The sequence below is a fragment of the Triticum aestivum genome, chromosome 2B, assembly GCF_018294505.1.
Source record: "Triticum aestivum cultivar Chinese Spring chromosome 2B, IWGSC CS RefSeq v2.1, whole genome shotgun sequence".
Taxonomy (NCBI): Eukaryota; Viridiplantae; Streptophyta; class Magnoliopsida; order Poales; family Poaceae; genus Triticum; species Triticum aestivum.
The window spans coordinates 681906188-681925288 of NC_057798.1; the positions used below are offsets into that span (position 1 = coordinate 681906188).

Sequence of the window (19101 nt, forward strand, 5' to 3'; positions counted from 1 at the left end):
ATTGTAAATCATTTGTCATAGTGGACCTTTTCGTTTCGACCTCCGGACTCAACAGTTTGGAGTGTTTCCGAATACCCGCTCGGTTATAGAAACCGGGGTATGCGTGGAAACCAGGCGTAGGGGTCATAGTTGCTTGAACAGACAAGTATCCAACTAGTTATGTTATATTACATGGGTAGTAATAAACATCTTCCAGAGAGAATAGTTTCGTTAAGGGTTCCTTTCCCTGGGTACGCATGCATTAATGTTCATGTCTGAACTACGGTTGAAAGCGTAGTATATGAAAACATCTGGGGGTTTTGTATTATGAAAGGTAAAAGCCATCTTTAGTTCACCGACCGAATATTACCTTAAGAACACTAGCTTTCGGCTTCACCCAGTCTGAGGTACACATCCGGAGGACCCGGTAGTAACAATCACAGAGGTGCTCCCCTTATGCCCTAGCCGAATTAACGGGAACGTAGGGCATAAACACAAGAGCCAGGCAACCCAGCTTGGCCAAAACTTAAGTCATATCGATGCATATAATGGCGAAGAAAAGGTTCATACGAAAGAAAGACACATATGCAATGGGCGCGAAGCCCGGGATGTAATTATATTAAGCTTCTGTATAAGAAGCCCCCAGGTATAACGAGCGCACATTTTCTAAAGGTGGTGCATCACGAGTGTGTAATTGAGCCAGACTATAGCTTTAGGGCAAAAAATAGAAGGGAGAGTATACAAAAAGTAAATAAAAAGGAACAGAATGAAGGAGACGAACAAAGAGTCCGACGCTAGGCGTAGAATCTTTGGAGTTTGGACGCGTTCCATGGGTTTGGCTCGAGCCGATTATCTGCTACATCACGGAGGCGGTACGCTCCTCCGGTGAGAAATTTATCAATGATGAAGGGAACCTCCCACTTGGGCTTGAGCTTGTCCTTTTTCTTCTCCGGTAGGCGTAGAACGAGTTCGCCAATATTATAAGTTTTGGCCCGTACTTCCCTGCTTTGATACCTGCGAGCTTGTTGTTGATAGAATGCGGAACGGGCTTTTGCGACGTCGCTCTCCTCCTCCAAGGCATCTAAATTGTCCTGTGGATCCAACTCGGCTTCTCTCTCTTCGTACATGCGCACTCGAGGTGAGTCGTGAATAATATCGCAGGGCAAGACCGCCTCTGCGCCGTACACCATGAAGAAGGGTGTGTATCGGTAGTGCGGTTTGGCGTGGTCCGCAACCCCCAGAGTACGGAGTCGAGCTCCTCGACCCAGTGCGTGTCTGATTCCTTTAGGGATCGCACTAGTCTGGGTTTAATGCCGCTCATAATGAGAGCATTAGCGCATTCGACTTGACCGTTTGATTGAGGGTGATAGACAGAGGCGTAATCGAGCTTAATGCCCAAGTTGGCGCACCAAGTTTTCACCTCATCGGCTGTAAAATTGGAGCCATTATCAGTGATAATGCTGTGGGGGACACCATAACGGTGTACGACGCTCGATATAAAGTCTATCACTGGTCTGGATTCAGCCGTCTTAACAGGTTTGCCTTCTATCCATTTGGTGAATTTATCCACCATGACCAACAAGTATTTTTTCTTATGGATTCCCCCTTTAAGAGGTCCGACCATATCTAGCCCCCGGACCACAAAAGGACGGGTTATGGGGATTGTTTGGAGAGCGGTAGGCGGCATATGGCTTTGATTGGCGAAGAGCTGACATCCGACGCAATGTTGGACTAAGTCTTGTGCGTCTGCCCGGGTCGTCGGCCAATAGAATCCTGTACGGAAGGCCTTGCTTACAAGGGCCCGAGCTGCAGCGTGGTGACCGCCGAGTCCGGCATGAATTTCCGCCAAGAGCTGTCGCCCTTCCTCTTTGGAGATACATCTTTGAAGTACTCTGGTAGCACTTCTCTTATAGAGTTCTCCCTCATGGACTTTATAGGTTTAGAGCGCCAAACTATGCAGCATGCCTCATTTCGGTCCTCGGCGAGTTCTTGCCTATTAAGGTAGGCTAAGAAGGGTTCGGTCCATGGGGCAATGAGGGCCATGATTAGATGGGCCGAGGGTGTTATTTCGGTGGCAGAGCCCCCGACTATGTTAGTGTCTTCGGTAGCTGGGGTTGTGTTTGGATCCGGGCTAGTATTGCCGGTCTCCCCTTGCCACACCACGGATGGCCTTAAAACCTTTCCAGGAAGATGTTAGGTGGGACTGGGTCACGCTTAGCGCCAATGTGGGCGAGAACATCTGTCGCTTGATTGTTTTCCTGAACCACGTGATGGAATTCGAGCCCCTCGAATCGAGCTGACATTTTGAGAACGGCATTTCGATAAGCCGCCATTTTTGGATCTTTGGCATCGAAGTCTCCATTTATTTGAGATATTGCGAGGTTTGAATCCCCACGCGCCTCCAGGCGTTTGATGCCCATGGAGACAGCCATCCGAAGACCATGCAACAAAGCCTCGTATTCGGCTGCATTGTTAGAGTCTGTATATAATATTTGTAGTACATATTGGACAGTATCTCCGGTGGGAGATGTTAGGACAACACCTGCTCCTAGACATGCAAGCATTTTAGAGCCGTCGAAGTGCATGATCCAATTGGAGTATGCGCCGTACTCTTTAGGGAGTTTGGCTTCTGTCCATTCGGCGACAAAGCCGGCCAGTACTTGTGATTTAATGGCCCGCCGAGGTTTATATGTGATGTCGAATGGGAGGAGCTCGATGGCCCACTTAGCAATCTGGCCCGTTGCATCACGATTGTTTATTATGTCATTGAGTGGTACTTCGGAGGCCACCATGATTGAACACTCTTGAAAGTAGTGTCGTAGTTTACGGGATGCCATGAAGACCGCATATGCTATCTTTTGATAATGGGGGTACCGAGATTTGCATGGTGTGAGGACAGTGGATACGTAGTACACCGGCTTTTGAAGCGGGAACTTGTGTCCGTCCTCCTCTCGTTCGACGACCAGCACTGCGCTCACAACTTGGTGTGTTGCAGCTATGTATAACAGCATTGGTTCGCCTACGCTTGGCGCGGCCAGGATTGGGTTGCTTGCTAAAAGAGCTTTTATTTCTTCCAGTCTGGTCATCGCTGCATCCGTCCACTCGAAGTGTTCGGTGCATCGAAGAAGGCGATAGAGTGGCAGTGCCTTTTCTCCCAATCTAGAGATAAAGCGGCTTAAAGCTACCACGCATCCAGTTAGTTTCTGGATTTGTTTAAGATCTGTTGAGGTAGCCAACTATGACAAAGCTTGGATTTTGGCGGGGTTTGCTTCAATTCCTCTATGGGAAACGATGAAGCCCAGCAGTTTTCCGGCGGGAACGCCGAAAACACATTTTTCTGGATTAAGCTTGATGTCATATGTTCGGAGGTTGTCAAATGTGAGCCTCAGATCGTCTATTAAATACTCGACGTGTCTGTTCTTAATGACTACACCGTCCACATATGCTTCAACTGTTTTGCCGATTTGCTTCTCCAGGCATGTTTGAATCATGCGTTGGTAGGTTGCCCCGGCGTTTTTAAGCCCGAAAGACATAGTGTTGAAGCAAAAAGGGCCGTATGGGGTAATGAATGCCGTCGCGGCTTGATCCGACTCCGCCATCTTGATTTGATGGTATCCGGAGTATGCGTCGAGGAAACACAGTGCGTCATGTCCTGCGGTAGCATCAATGATCTGATCAATGCGGAGGAGAAGGAAGGGATCCTTAGGGCGGGATTTGTTGAGATCTTTGAAATCGACACACAGGCGCCGGGATTTGTCCTTCTTTGGTACCATCACCAGGTTTGCTAGCCAATCCGGGTGTTTAATTTCTCTAATGAAACCAGCTTCAAGTAGCTTGGCCAGCTCCTCTCCCATGGCTTGTCATTTGGGTTCGGAAAAGCATCTAAGTGTCTGCTTGACCGGTTTATATCCCTTCAATATGTTGAGGCTATGCTCAGCCAGCCTGCATGGGATTCCTGGCATGTCTTAGGGGTGTCAGGCAAAGATGTCCCAATTCTCACGTAGAAACGTTCACAGTGCAGCGTCGATTGTGGGGTCCAGCTTTGCCCCGATGGATGTTGTCTTTGTAGAGTCCGTTGGATGGACTTAGAATTTGACAATTTCTCCCGCTGGTTTAAAGGAGGTGGACTTGGATCGGTTATCGAGTATCATGTCATCCCTGTCCACTGTGGAGCGTAACATAGTTAGCTCTTCGGCTGTAAGGGCTTCGGATAGTGCCTCTAGGGCCAAGGCGGCGGTTTTATTTTCGGCGCGGAGTGCTATGTCCGGATCACTAGCAAGGGTGATGATTCCATTGTGTCCAGGCATCTTGAGCTTCATGTACCCATAGTGGGGTATAGCTTGGAAGCTCGCGAATGCGTCTCGCCCCAAGAGGGCGTGGTATCCGCTACTGAAGGGGACCACTTGGAATGTTATTTCTTCAGACCTGTAATTATCTAGCGTGCCGAATGCCGCATCTACTGTGATTTTTCCCGCACATCGTGCCTCCTGTCCGGGAATGATTCCTCGGAAGGTTGTGCTGCTTTGCTCAATGCGGCTATTGTCTATTTCCATTTTGTTGAGGGTTTCCTCGTAAATGAGGTTTAATCCGCTGTCGCCGTCCATGAGCACTTTGGTAAGCCGGAAGCCATCCACAATTGGACTGAGGACTAAAGCGGCTGGTGCCCGGACTATTCTGAATTGCGGTTCATCACTGGCGCTAAAAGTTATGGCCGTGTTGTTCCAAGGGTTTATTGCTACAATTTGACAGACTTCAGCAATGTTGTGGAGTGTTCGCTTACGCCTGTTATTCGAGGCAAAAGTCTCGAAGATTGTCAACACTGTATTGTTGTTTTCTGAGGGATGATGCTCTGCAGGATTATTGATGAGGAGATCCTCGCCGCTCTTGGCCACCTGCCGAAGTATCCAACATGCTCTAAGGCTATGTGTTGGTACGGTATCCGGTGTGATGTGAATCTTGCGTGGCCTATTGAGCCATTCCTCCAATACAGTTCCGCGCCCTGTAGTGGGCTTCGGCTTCTTCATGATTGGATCGGGTGACCGATGAGGGTATACCCTTTTTGTTCGGACGAGGGGTTTAGTGAGAGCCAATGGGTCCCAAAAGGCTGCCTGGGTTTTCCAGGCACTTTCCATTGCGCAGTACTTTTGTACTATGGCTGCCAAGTCAGCGAAGTGTGATATGCGATGGTGTTTTATGGCGTTAAGAATTCCCTTGTCTGTGCAATTTCTGCAAAAGAACGAGATTGTGTCTTCCTCGCGACAGTCCTTAACCTTGTTCATTACAAGGAGGAATCTGGCCCAAAAGTGATGTACTGTCTCTTGGGGTTGTTGTCTGATATGGGAAAGATCGCTTGTATCTGGGCGGGTGGGCGGATTTAAATCCGAATCTTGACCCGGTCTGAGACCCAGAGCTTGAAAGGTTTCCGAATTTAGCAATCCGGCTTCTAGGGTGTTACCCAACTTTCCGGACCTACAGTCCGACTCTAAGTCCAGGACTTGGGGCATGTCTTCCCGCGAACGGGTATCCGGCTCGGTGAGCTCGGTAATCCGGGCATAGTCTGTCCTTAGTATGGGAGGAGAGTTATCGCTTTGTTCCTCCACCACCGCTATCTTATGGGTGACCGGAGGGGAATTAATCTCCCTCTGATCGGGTTTAAGCCCAATCTGGTCATACTCCATAGCGACTCCCAAGGCGGCGATACGATCCAAGAGCTCGTTCAAAGACGATAGCTCCGTCGGATCCATATGCTCGGCAAGTGCCGAGCTGACGCGGAGACAAATCTCGATGACCCGGGAGGTCGTCATGGGCTCAACGGCCGAGGGGGCGGTCATGATGAAGCCGCCCAGCAGAATGGTTTGGCCCGAGGCCAAGGCTCCCCCAGAGGTGATGTTGTCCTTGATAGCAAGGAAAGCCATCAACCTTATCTTCGACGTCACAGTGGAACTCTCAATGAAAGCACCAATGTCGGTGTCAAAACCGGTGGATCTCGGGTAGGGGGTCCCAAACTGTGCGTCTAAGGCTAATGGTAATAGGAGGCGGGGGACACGATGTTACCTAGGTTCGGGCCCTCTCTATGGAGGTAATACCATACTTCTTGCTTGATTGATCTTGATGATATGAGTATTACAAGAGTTGATCTACCACGAGATCGAGGAGGCTAACCCTAGAAGCTAGCCTATGGTTATGATTGTTGTTTTCGTCCTACGGACTAAACCCTCCGGTTTATATAGACACCGGAGAGGGTTAGGGTTACATCAGGTCGGTTACAGAGAAGGGAATCTACATATCCAAATCGCCAAGCTTGCCTTCCACGCAAAGGAGAGTCCCACCCGGACACGGAACGAAGTCTTCTATCTTGTATCTTCATAGTCCAACAGTCCGGCCAAAGTATATAGTCCAACTGTCCGAGAACCCCTTAATCCAGGACTCCCTCACCCGTCTCAGGCATTGATCGCCCTTCTAGTGGAGATAGTTTCATTAGTGACATTCTAAGACCCTATCGTTCTAGCATCGCTCTTTCTCCCTATTCTCATGGTCAATGGCCACCCTATCACAAGAGAATTTGCGCAATATTCTCATGCATACTCGAGGAGTCAAAGTTTTCTCATGTTTAGCCGGACAATAAATATATTTCCTAAGTACTTAGCATTTTGAATATTTAATATTTATGGAGCTCATGGCACAATTAATCAGTTGTGTCAGTCTACCCGCATAAAAACAGTTGTGCCAAGAGGTTTCTCTCCCTTAGGGCCCTATGATTTTTAAAAAGTAACTGCAATCAAATAAGCCACGAACAAAATGCATCAAATTTAACGAATGCCATTTTTGACATCATGTGAAAAATGTCTTCCTTGAAATTCATGTATCGCACAATATCGCATTCAACAAGGACTATATGTGAGAGAAACAGGGTGACTAGAGGCTCCACCGCCATCCATTCAAGGCCCTACCCCGCACACCTCCCTCTCCTCACCACTGGCGGTGGAGTCCGTCGAACATAGCCATGCGGCAAACAGAGGCAACAAGGCCGCACCCAACCCACCCCTTGTACATGCAACCTTCTCCCCTTTTCACTTGGACAAAAAATATTCCCAACACCTCGTGCTTCACCTATCCTAGATCCTACCATAGTGTGCCCGCAAACGCGTGTTGCCTTGGATATGACTGTCAGCCAAACTCGAAGCCTTAGGCCAGATATTGCTAACACCCTTAGGCTGTCGGATTTGGTTTTAATGGAGGTGACATCTCGAGAGTGGAGAAATGGGCTGACACCTTCGGACCAGCACTCACCCTAGAGGCGTTGACCTACCTCCCTCATGCCTCTACGTTGGGCTTGGGGATGTGGGGGATCCCTAGTCGGCTCTATCCGACCATGACAACAAAATCACATACATGTCATTCCTCATATTGGTGGCGTGGTCTTCATCTCTTTCCTCGTCCCCATGTCGAACTCGTCGACTTTGTTTGTGAGCTTCCTCCAAAATCTCCACCTTGTCGCCATTTGTTAGCCCCTTTTGTCGTCATTCTTGTTGTCGTACAATACCTTTCATTTGCACCCCGCCTTGGGCATTGACCGCCCTTCCACGTGAGATAGTTTTATTCGAGACACTCTAAGACCATGTCATTTCATCATGGCTCTTTCTCCCTACTTTCATGGGCAATGATCACCTTGTCACTAGAGAATTTGCAATCTTCTCATGCATGCTCGACGAGTCCGAGTCTTTTATCGTCTTTATTTACACTCCGCTATGGACAATGACCACATTTCTGGCGTGTGATGAATGGCATGGGGTTGTCGATGGCGCAACTCCTTGGGTGTTTACTTCATGTGGTCTTTCCGTGCTCGAGATTTCGGCGTTGTCTTGGTTGGGATCCCATGTGGTGTCCTTTGGGGTTTCTCTCTTTTTCTTTGCTAGCGGTGCCTTGTATTATGGTTTAACATAACCTAGGTTGCTCCATCCAACCCTCTAGATGTTTAGGTGGTTGCCATTTACACCGTGCCATAATCTTGTACTCCACATAGTGTTTTGTGTTTCTAGCGTCTTTGCTTGGGCAAGATGCATTGTCCATCTGGCTAGCTTCCAGAAATATATTCACGTGGGCTCTGTCCTCTTGTAAACTGTTTTGAAAAAAAAAAGTGCGTGACATGTAAAGTTTCTCTCTATAAACATCCGAAGTTGTCTCCTTCCTCCCGTTTCAAAGTTTCTCAACAAGCACCCCTCTTCGGAGCACGCAACCTACAGTGCACTGCACGAAAAATCCCACTGCCGTGTGGGCCTGCGCCCGCCAGCCGGTGGCCCCACGCCGCAGGCGCAAAAGAACAGAGAGAGAAGCGTCGAGAAACGTTGAGCGCAGGCCCCGTCCTCGGAGCTCGGGGCAAAGCAAGCCCCGCGCGGGACCCACCAGCCACGGCGGCCCCACCAGTAAGCGCGGGCGGGACCCGCCACCGGCCCTCCCCTCCCCCACTCACTTAATAAAACCACCTCCCACCTCCTGCCGAGCCTGTCTCCCCTTTAAACACCACCGATTCGCGCACCGTCCCTCTCGCCCGCCCGCCCGCGCACGCACCACACCGCACCACGGCGCCAGGACGAGCACGGGAGCGCCACCGGATCGAAGGATAAAGGCCCTCTCCTCCCCCCAGTCGCTGGATCCGGCCCTCGGGGGACCGATCCCTCCGCGCCGGCGATGGACTCCTCCTCCTCCTCCTCCGCCCACGGCAGCGGCGCCGGCGCCGGCCTGCTGGGCCGCGGCGGGGGCAAGGGCGGGAGCGGCACCGGCACCGGCAGCGGGAGCGGGAGCGGGATCGGCGGGGACAGCACGTCGACCATCGGCGGGGGCGGCGCGTCGGCGGATGCGTGGACCCGGCTCGTCAGCTCCGGCGTGGAGGACGACCTGGTGTGCGCCGTGGGAGCCGGGCCTGGGTTCGGGGCGGGTGGCCTGCCGTACGGCTACTTCCTCGATGCCTGCTTCCTCTGCCGGAAGCCGATCGCCAGCAACCGCGACATCTTCATGTACAGGTCCGCTCCCGGCGTCCGCCATCTCTCCGTCCATCCTCCCCCCTCCTCCTCCTCACTCCGTCCGTCGTGTTTGCCTGGGTCTTCGTTTCTGTGGGTCCCCGCTCCCCGGTCAGGGCCACTTCCGGCGTGTTCGGAGCTGGTATTTCTCGGGGGAAGAACAGAAATTTTGACCGCCGGCCGGGGAAAAGCCATGGTCAGTGCCTGGCCTGATTCTCCAGAAAAGAAAAGAAAAAGGTTATATAATGCCATTCGTTTCTTGGTGCTAGGACAAACAAGGGAAGAGATCGGTGCGCGTACTTTTCCTTTTTCTTCTTCTTTTTCATGATGGGCTATTGGTGCAGAGGTCCTGTCGTCTGTGTCGTGCGCGTACGGGTGGTGGTAGCTTACTCTGCGCGTGATTCCATTAAATTCCGCGCAGGCCTGAATCGGCGGGCTTAATTACGGTCACGATTTCACTTGCACGCTTGCATGTGGAGTTACCACTGATTTTTCTCAACAAAGTTACTGGCCAGGATTCAGGAGAGACTTAGCTGCTAAGCATGTGGTTTTTTTTTGGGATTATTACCTGACCTTCTGATAGATGCCAAAGGTGTTCGTCCCACTGCTTTACTGCTGTTTGTTCCGTCTGGTAGTAGATGGGTTAAAGTTGAACAGAAACTGTAGCTTTTTGTGTAGGGTCCTTCCGTTTCCGTTTGAGATGGTGATTTTGCTGCATGAAGTGGAAAACTATATGGTTCTTTGCGAATTGGTTTCGAAAAGTGGAGGATCAAGCAGACGTTCAGTATGAACTATGAAACGTAGAATCTTTCACTAATTGCATGTTTATCGCTAACAAACATTTCCGTGTGTGAGGGGAGGTGTGATAAGACAGACATGTTACATGACTACGAGTTCGTTGAGTGATTGTCAAGCCTTGTGTTTACTGGTTCATGCCATGCACACGCTGATATTAACCTGAATCTTTTGTTTTCGCAGAGGGGACATCGCGTTCTGCAGCGAGGAGTGCAGGACGGAGCAGATGGAGGCGGACGAGGAGATGGAGAGGAAGGAGAAGAGCGCGTCCGCCAAGAAGCTGTCGCAGAGGCCGCCGTCCCTGGGCGAGGTGGAATCCCCGCCGCGGCCGCCCAAGACCAGGGCCGGGTCAATCCTCGCCGGCTGACAGGAACTGAGCTGCTCCTTTTCCCCCAGGCCAAGATCCACCATTACCCACCATCAGAAGAAAGAAACTACCGCTTAATTACTTACAGCCAGGCAACCAGTGACATATATGGGTTTGTGTTTTTTGTTTGAACCCCTTGCGCTTTTGGTGGTGTTGCGACCATGGTTTTTGTGCCTGCAGCAGCAGCAGCCTGTATCGGTGACGAACATGATGTATAGGTTAGAGACTGAAGGAAGGGAAATGGTGGCCAGTGCTGCTTCCTATGCTGGGACTGTGCTGCCAGGGGTTTCCCGGGCTCTGTTCTTAATTATTTTTCTTTGTGTTTTGTAGTAGTTGGTGGTGAATGGTGATGGTGGTGGTAGGTTTAAGGTTTTTCTAATGAAGCGGGTGGAACATATGGGCAAAGAAGAAACTGACATATGGGTGACCGAATCCCCGACTTTTTCACCCATGTATCAGCAGGTCCTGTCAAGATCTTGCGAGTTGTGCGTGTGTGTGTGTGTTGACGGAGGCCGTCGGTTTTTGGCCGGCTCTCCTTATTAACTTGCTGCTAGTATAATAATTCTCCGAGGTCTTGTCGATGTTGAAAAACCTAACTCAAAAGACTGATCATGCACGTTTCATTTTCATGATCATCATGCCTGATGGCATGCTACAAGTATCTGGCCTACGCCTTCATTCATGTTTGCTTGCTCGCAACGGTGAAAGATCTCACTTCACAGGCTCAGCAGCACACACACGATTGTGGAACTAGCCCATCATACTTTCCAACGGCTGGACAAGTGGAAGCATAAGCTGGAGGTGTCACACTCTACTAATGAAATGATGTCACGCGGCGTAGGAGCGGCAGGGCTCCAGATGAACCGGAAACAGAAACCATTTCCTCGATCTCAGTTGACCTTTGCAAGCAACATCAAATCAAATCGTGGCCGGACAGCTGCGGAGCCCGAGAAATAAATTTTAAAAATCAAGATCGATACGGTGCCGTCCTCGGCCGCTCCCCACCAAATCTACAGCAGAGCAGCAGCAGCAGATGTACTCCCGGCGGCAGGCTAGACGACGAGGTGGGACGAGACGAGCCCATTTGACCCCTGCGTTCCCTCCACCCGGCAGAAATCACATATCTGACCTCAGGCAGAAATCAAATCACAAACTGACCTGGTCACGAAAAAATTTCACTCTGCTGACCCTTTGGTGTGGCGCCCGACAGCCGGGCGCCGCACCCTATTGTGCAGCGCCCTTTCCTTAGGCGTCGCACATCCTGCCAGCGTGGCAGCCCTGGTCCAGTTGTGGCCCCACACGCACCTGTGCAGCGCCTAAGAGCTAGGCGTCACACACCTATAATGTGCAGCGCCTAACTCTTGGGCGCTGCACAGTCTGTGTTCCACTTGGGCTGGCCCCACCCTCTCTCCCCTCCCACCCCCACCCCACACACCCCCACCCGACCCAAACCCTTAGACTTGCGGCCCTCCTCTCTTCCCCTCTCCCCCCTCTCAAATCCTTCTCAAATCTTGCAAATCCGGAGTATTTGACCGTGGATTTCGAAGCCAACCCCTCCCTTAAGGTAATCTCCTCCGATCCCCTCGTTTTCATCCATAGGAATTGTCACATTTGCTCAAATCTTGCTAGTTTGGGGAAACCCTAGATTTTGATAGGATTTGGAAATTTGTGTTGAATGATGTTATATTTCTTTGCTAATTTGGGTTGTTTAGGCTTCCATAGTATGCTAGGGTTAGGGTTATGTGTGTTTGATGTTGGTGTTAGGGTTATGTTGGTGTTAGGGTTGTGGTTATTGTTATGTGGGGGTTAGGGTTATTAATTCATATATATGTTAGGGCATATGTGTGCAAATATTTTTCTTAAGTATTTACTTGATATATGTGTGTTTTTGATTATTGTAGGGATGGGGAGAACATGTGTTTATGTTCATCATGTGGATAAAGAGGCCTTTTTGAAAGGCAATGTTGAGACGGACCCGGATGAGCTTGACATGGTGTTTGAGAGTAGTCCTAGCTATGCGGAGCTTTTGAAACAAGTGAGGAAAGATTTGAATTGGATGGACCCAAGTGACGTTGTTGAGTTCGAGGGAAGGCATAATGTTGGTTTAGGAATGCACATCCGTTGGAAGACAATGCGTGTGAACTCCGAGCAACGTTGGGTTGTATACAAGGAGACGGTTGCCGAATCTCTAGACAAGGCTCCTGAGTTATTTGCCTCCAAGAAGGTTGAGTCTACTTTGAATTTAGACTTGAACCGGAACCCCTCCCCGTTGGTTGCTAGCACTCCCCCACCCATGAACCAAGATCAAATGAGTGAACCTCAATTCACGCAACAAGATTGGCCAACATTGAGCCCGACTCCAAACAACCAAAATGAAGGTTTTGAAGAGGAGAATGATGAGTACGAGGAGGATGACAACGAAGTTGACCTCCATGACAACAATGTGGGTGATCTCGACCAATATCATGTGCAAGAGACAATGGACCAATCCATCCCTTTTTCCCGTGCATATGCATCGGACTCGGATGACGATGGTCCTGATGAAGAAGTTGATGAGGAGGGGTTCACACCGAAGGAGGCCGAAGCATTCAAGAAGGTATTCGGGCGGGATCACAAGACACCATTGTTCAAGGATCTTAGTCTCGCGGATGAAGCCGTTGTAGATGATGGAAAATGCATATCTCTTGGAGCTAGGCCAAGTTCTCACCGTGATTTGGAAGACGGCAAGAACGGGATATATCCCGGTTGTGAGTTTCAATCCTTCTTGGAATTGAAGATGTGGCTCGACAACTACTCGGTTACACATTATCGTCCACATAAAGTGGCCAACTCGGACGTGAATGTGCGTTACACGGTCAAATGTGAAGTGCCAACATGTCCATGGATTGTGCGTGCAAGGTCATGGAAAGGAGGTCCCACTTGGCGCATAGTGAGTTGTCTACCAACTCACATGTGCCGGCACAAGAATGCGGATAGTAAGCTTGTGTACCAACAACACAGATGGCAAGCTTGTGATAAGCAAAACTGCAGAAACATATGCCATTTTGGCCTCCTGCAGCAGCACTCACATAATAAAAATACTGTAAACTGCACATGCTAAGCAAAGAGAACTAATAACTTGAACATCATATCATTTAAGACAATTCAACATTACTTCAGGTTCGCAAACACAAATACCACACTAGTAAGAGTTCACCAACATATAACATAACCTCACAAGTTCATAAACCTAATTAAACGGCTACAATTAACATGAACAAGCACTAATGCCTTCCGCGCGTGTTCCTGGTGGCACGCCTGCAGGCAAGCTTCTTCTTCTTCTTAGGAGCACGAGGATCCTCTTTGTGCACTTCCTCCTCCGCCTCCGCCTCCGCCTCCGCCTCCGCCTCATCATCCAAGCTAGCCATCCGCGAGGTCCCTACGACCACCTTTGGGTTGCCTCTGTTGTCATAGTCGTTGGGCGTGTACCGGCGTCTGGGCTGCCTAGGCTTGAACACATATGCGGACCGAGCTTGAGCGTCCGCCAAAGTCATGTCATCATCAAGCTCATCGCCCTATCACACAACGAAACAATATGGTGAAGGCCGATGTCGTAATCAAGTGAGAATCACATCTAAAGGATTAGTCATACCTCTTGGGTGATCCCACCCTCATCATCCATATAAGCATATGAGGAACTCACATCGTCCCCCTCATGGTGAGGTGCGGGGTCTGATGGTGTACCAGACCTAGAGGCAGATGGTTCATCATATTCAGGATCACGGCAACCGAGAAGGTTCGATAACCGCCTTAACTTCTTGGCCTGACGCTGTAACATGAACAAGTGTGTAAGATATCAAACTTCGCAACATAGACTGGCTCTCATAGTGAATGCGATATGTACCTTGAGGAATGCTCGTAGTGAACCATCATCATTGCCAGTTCCAACCGGTGTCTTCTCCAGAATAGACTGGCTCTCATCAGCTGCTTTCTTGATCTCGGTGCGCTGCGGATGAGAAAAAATGAATGCGTTAGCCATTCAAACATGTGTAATACGGTCAACAGGAAAGTAAAGAGGGGAACACTTTACCACATAGTTAATCACCGGAACAGCAGGGACTCCTTGCCCTAGCCTGACATCTCTGTTGTACTTCCCCTTTGCTAGATCCTCAAAGTTTACGGGTTCTTCAAGAATATCCTCATTATATGCCGGCGGGCATATCTCAACTCGAGTAGTTCCAATAAACCATCGTACGTAGTTATCAAAAGCAAGTGAGTTGTGCTCACGAAGCGGGGCGCGTGCAGTGCTACGAGCTTGCTCCACACAAAGCTGGAAGCGGGTAACATACGCAGAATGATGCTTGGCCCAGTCCTTTATCTTCCGTTGCCTTCTCCTGTCCAACCTGCGTGGTATAAAACCAAACATTAGCACAATCAAAAGGAGTCCCGATGATTAGACAATACGCACACATGCTCTCTTACCTATGAAGTGCTTTATCCGTGTCCACCCAATCCGGCGGGTGAGGCTGGAAAAGACCAAACTGACGATACACGCGATGCGGCAAATGAAACTCAACCGCCCAGTTGCATATCAGTGGGCACCGCATAAGCCAGAGATCCTTATCCCGCAAGCACATCGGGTTGAGGCGGAACTCCGCGGTGTACCCCAAGCTCTCACCCGCGCCATATGGCTGCCATTCCACCTATGAAACAGGGCAACAATGCAAATTTGATAACTATTTTTCAAGCAAGCATGAGAAAGGACTAAAGTAATGACCTCCTTACCTGCTCAGGCGTAATCGTGTCCAACTCGGCAATGTACTTTTGGTACATGAGATTGACATCGTTCGTCATCTCGGAAACGATATCCCACTTGTAAGCCCACGTGGGGCGCCGTAATTCGTCATGTTCATCTGCATACCAAGGATCAAACCTGACGCTCTTCGGGCGTCCAACAGGCAGACGCTCCCAGCTCCATACAGAAAGTAGAAGCAGATTACCACCAATGCCTGCACTAGGTGTGATCCTGCAACACGCATCATCCAGCTACATATGAAAGAAAAACAATGTTAACTTGACAGCAAGCTTGCATTGCTAATGAATAAATGAGTTGATCACAAAACAGACCAACTACCTGTCGGTACAAGTAGGCAAGAGTCGCTGAACCCCAGCTCCATTTGCTATCGAAGACGGTCAACGCCTTCAGCCACATCCATGGAGCGTTCTTGCCAGTGGAGTCAGGAAACAAAGTCCTCGACACAATGTACCACATATACACACGAGCATGTGTCTGGATCACATCATCAGTTGCATCCGGAGGGCACGTCGCAAAGTTATTTTGAATCCACGTGAAAGCAGCTCCGGCTGCCTTCCTTTCCCTCTTCTTCTTCTCTTCTCCCTCCTCTACATCATCCTCAGCCTCGGTAGGAGCCATACCGATAAGAGCAATCATCTGCTCGCGCCACCCATCAGAATCGGTGCTCATACATAGAGGCCTCCCGTCGATAGCAAGACCGGTGATCAACGAGACATCCTCGAGCGTCACGGTCATCTCCCCGGTCCGAAGATGGAAACTGTGGGTCTCTGGCCTCCACCGATCAACAAGAGCGGACACCAGTGGAGCGTTCAGATTCGGCGTGGACCGGCTGACCAACAGAATCCACGGGAGTAGTCCTGCCTGCTTGATGTACGGTGTGTACCGCTCATCGTAAGGCATGGCAGGACCAGAGACCCCGTGATACCGAATCTTCAGAGGTTCAAGCTTCTGCAAAAAACAAGTAATGACAAATCTTAGGGCATGTAAATTTCAACTAAAGGCAAATTTGCAAAATATTTAGATTACTCATTATTACCTTATCCTTCTCGCGCATCATGTAGGCCCGGTGTTGCACGTCGTAGACATCGTCCAGAAGCCAAACCATCCTTACAATTTCAAACAATAAACATATAAAAGTTCATCTTCATCTCAAATATCGGTATACACTAAACATATAACATGTGTTCAACTACAAGAATCTCAACATCTCCTTCTCACACAATGAATATGTCATATGTGTTCAAATAAACTAAACATCTAATATTTCAAATAAACTCAACATCTAATATTTGAAATAAACTGAACATCTAATATATATCTAAACAAACTTCTCATATATGTCTACAAAAATCAACATCTCATAGTTATCTATAAAAATAGGCATCTCATATATATCTAAAAAAACTAAACAATCTAGGGTTTCAACAACAAGAATCATATATTGTGAACTAATAAATAACACTACGGTACTACCAATATGAATACACATCCTAAATCGAGCAAACCAAACAAATCAAGGGTTCCATCAAATCTTGAACAAATCTCTAGAATGACAACAAATTTACGGAGCAAAAGAAAGAGAAGGGAAGAGTTTACCTAGTAGGATTGATTGGGGATCGAATCCACGGATCAAATTTTCAGATCTGAGAGGGATGTGGGGGGATTAGATGGGGGCGCCGCCGCCGCCGCTGCTCTCTGTCCAGAGAGCGGAGAGATGAAGAACTGCCTGGTCGGGCTGGGGCAGCCGCGCTTAAGTCACTGTGCAACGCCCAAGGGCTAGGCGCTGCACGTCAAAGTGGGGCGCCTAGCTCTTAGGCGCTGCACAGGTGCGTGTGGGGCCGCAACTGGACCAGGGCTGCCACGCTGGCAGGATGTGCGACGCCTAAGGGAAGGGCGTTGCACAGTAGGGTGCGGCGCCCAGCTGTCGGGCGCCACACTAAAGGGTTAGCAGAGTGAAATTTTTTACTGAACAGGTCAGTTTGTGATTTGATTTCTGCCTGAGGTCAAATCTGTGATTTCTGCCCCTCCACCCGCGCTTCAATTCCTTGTCGCCACGCCCCGTAGAGCAACAGCACAGGAATTGAATGCAGCCGCTGAGGCGCAGGTGATGTAATTTCTCCTTCCCTTTCCTCGCCGGCTCTTGTCAGGCGCCGGGCGCGGGCCCGCCTGCCAGCCCCTGCCGACCTCCCCGCTCCCGCTCTGCATACGGCTGCAATTGGCTTGGACCCTTTTCAGCTTTCGGAAAGCGGACGCCGACGGCCGGCCATGTGCCTGCTCGTAGCGCTCGCTCGCACGTCCTGCGTTGGAGTGGAAACGGGATTTGGGCAACGGGATTCGGGAAGAGCGGACCAGGGGAGGTTGGTTGGTTGGCTCGACCGACCGGTCGATGGATCGACCAGGCTTCACGGGCACGGATGGACTGCAACTGGGCTGGACGGACCCTCTTCTTCTCTGGTCGGTGATGGAGCCTTGGCGCCGACGCGCCTGCATTCAGTTGGATCCGTCCGTCGCGAAAGGCGACCGACGAGCGGGTCAAAAGGTCGTCCCTGGGCACGTTGCGTCGTCCGGTCCATGTTCTTGGGAGGGTGGTTGGGCTGGGCTGACGACGTGCAGGGTGCACAAGTGTACTACACTTTGTGTGCGTTGTGGTACTCCGCAGGAACATGGAGCGGCTACAAGTACAGCGTGACGGTGTGACGCTCACTGCACTGCGGCACTCTTGGTCGTTTCAGCCTTGACCCACGCGGGCGGCGGCCACCCCCCTACGGCCCTACCGTGCTGACCGGACCGGGTCAGGGTCTCAATGTTTGACGGGCACGGGCGGACACTGGGTCGCTGCCCGGTGCCCCTACAACAGTACAGCTGTGTTGTTTTTCATTCCGTATAATGAACCGCTGTTTTTTGAGTGTGTGGTCGCTAGGTTGGCTTGGAAAGAAGTGGAGTTGGTTTTTTATAAGAGTTTTAACTCCTTTTTAGAACTACTTCCTCTGTTCGGAATTACTTGTCGCAGAAATAGATGTATCTAGACATAGGGAGTAGTTAGTGGTTGGCTCTATAACAAGAGATTCTTACATTTGAATGTAGTCTCTTCTGCTGTCCTTTGGGGATTGTGGAATGGCAGGAACGATATTGTTTTTAGTAGTAGTAGAACTAAATGGATCTCTATCAAGTTATTTAGGGGACTGGACAAAACCTCACAAGGAACTGCTGGAAGGACGAACGGCTCAATTCAAAGACCACCTGCTGAAAAAGCTGAAGTTACCCCTGGAGCTCGAACCAGACTGAAGTGCACTGAGTCACCCGAGGATGGCAGATGAGATCCATGTGGTTTTTGTTCCAATGTCCTGAGCTTTGTAGTTTTTCCTGTTAAGAGGAGTAAATTTCGTTTCGAGCAGGGAGATGTAACTAGGTTTTGTTGTAATTGGTCCTAAGAGTCTGGTAGATTTTTGCTTCTCGTTTTGGTGAACTCTTGGGACACCATAGACCTGGCGTGTAGACCAGGAGTCTTCGTCGTTTGTGTGGTTTTGGTTTCGTTTCTATGAAATGGAGCTAGGGGCTCCCCTTTAATCGAACCCCCCCCCCCCCCCCGCGTTGATTTTGGTTCTTTTGGGCCTAACTCTTCCCTGGGATCATTATATAGTTTCACGGGCTCGACATAGTCAGTGCAGTCGTCAAGCAGCGCCAGGAATGGGCCTAACTCTTTCCTGGTTTTTAGGTGCTTCTTCAAGTTTTGTTAGAGTTTGTGTCCTGCTTAGGAAGATGAGACGTCGGCGGTTTCTTAAAGATGAAATAAGGTTCTCCCCGCCTAGCCCCTGTCCCGGTGGTGCGTCTAGCATCGTTGGAGGGTGTGTCGAGGTGTGTTCGCGGTGGATCTCGCGGGATTCAGTTGGTGGTTGTCTTTGGTGGATCCAATCAGAATCTGTCTTTGTTCGTCTTTGTTCACGTGTCTTCGGCTTGAAACCTTCCCATCTAAGCTTCTTCTCATCGGCGGCGGTTGTTGTTCTGGTGCGTTGCTCCTATGTGGTCTTAGCACGACGACTTCCCGACTGTCTTACAACAAGTTGTGCCCGGCTCCGGCGCGAGAGGGGTGATAATGGCGACGCACCTTCGGCTCGCTTCAGTGCTTGTAGTTGTCGCTAGGTGGTCTA

The 19101-nt window shown here is 49.9% G+C and overlaps 1 protein-coding gene across 1 annotated transcript; it reads left to right on the top strand.

The window, feature by feature from the left end:
- The first annotated feature begins 8476 nt into the window (after nucleotides 1-8476).
- Nucleotides 8477-10781, top strand: LOC123046682 (fibroin heavy chain). The gene is made up of 2 exons (XM_044470095.1): nucleotides 8477-8999; nucleotides 9975-10781. The coding sequence occupies exons 1-2, from the start codon at nucleotides 8668-8670 to the stop codon at nucleotides 10156-10158; spliced, it is 516 nt and encodes a 171-aa protein (XP_044326030.1). The 5' UTR covers nucleotides 8477-8667; the 3' UTR covers nucleotides 10159-10781.
- Nucleotides 10782-19101: the final 8320 nt, after the last annotated feature.

Coding starts and splice junctions, on each gene's coding strand:
- LOC123046682 (XM_044470095.1), top strand. CDS start 8,668: ATGGACTCCTCCTCCTCCTCCTCCGCCCACGGCAGCGGCGCCGGCGCC. Junction 9,000..9,974: donor CGCGACATCTTCATGTACAG/GTCCGCTCCCGG, acceptor TTGTTTTCGCAG/AGGGGACATCGCGTTCTGCA.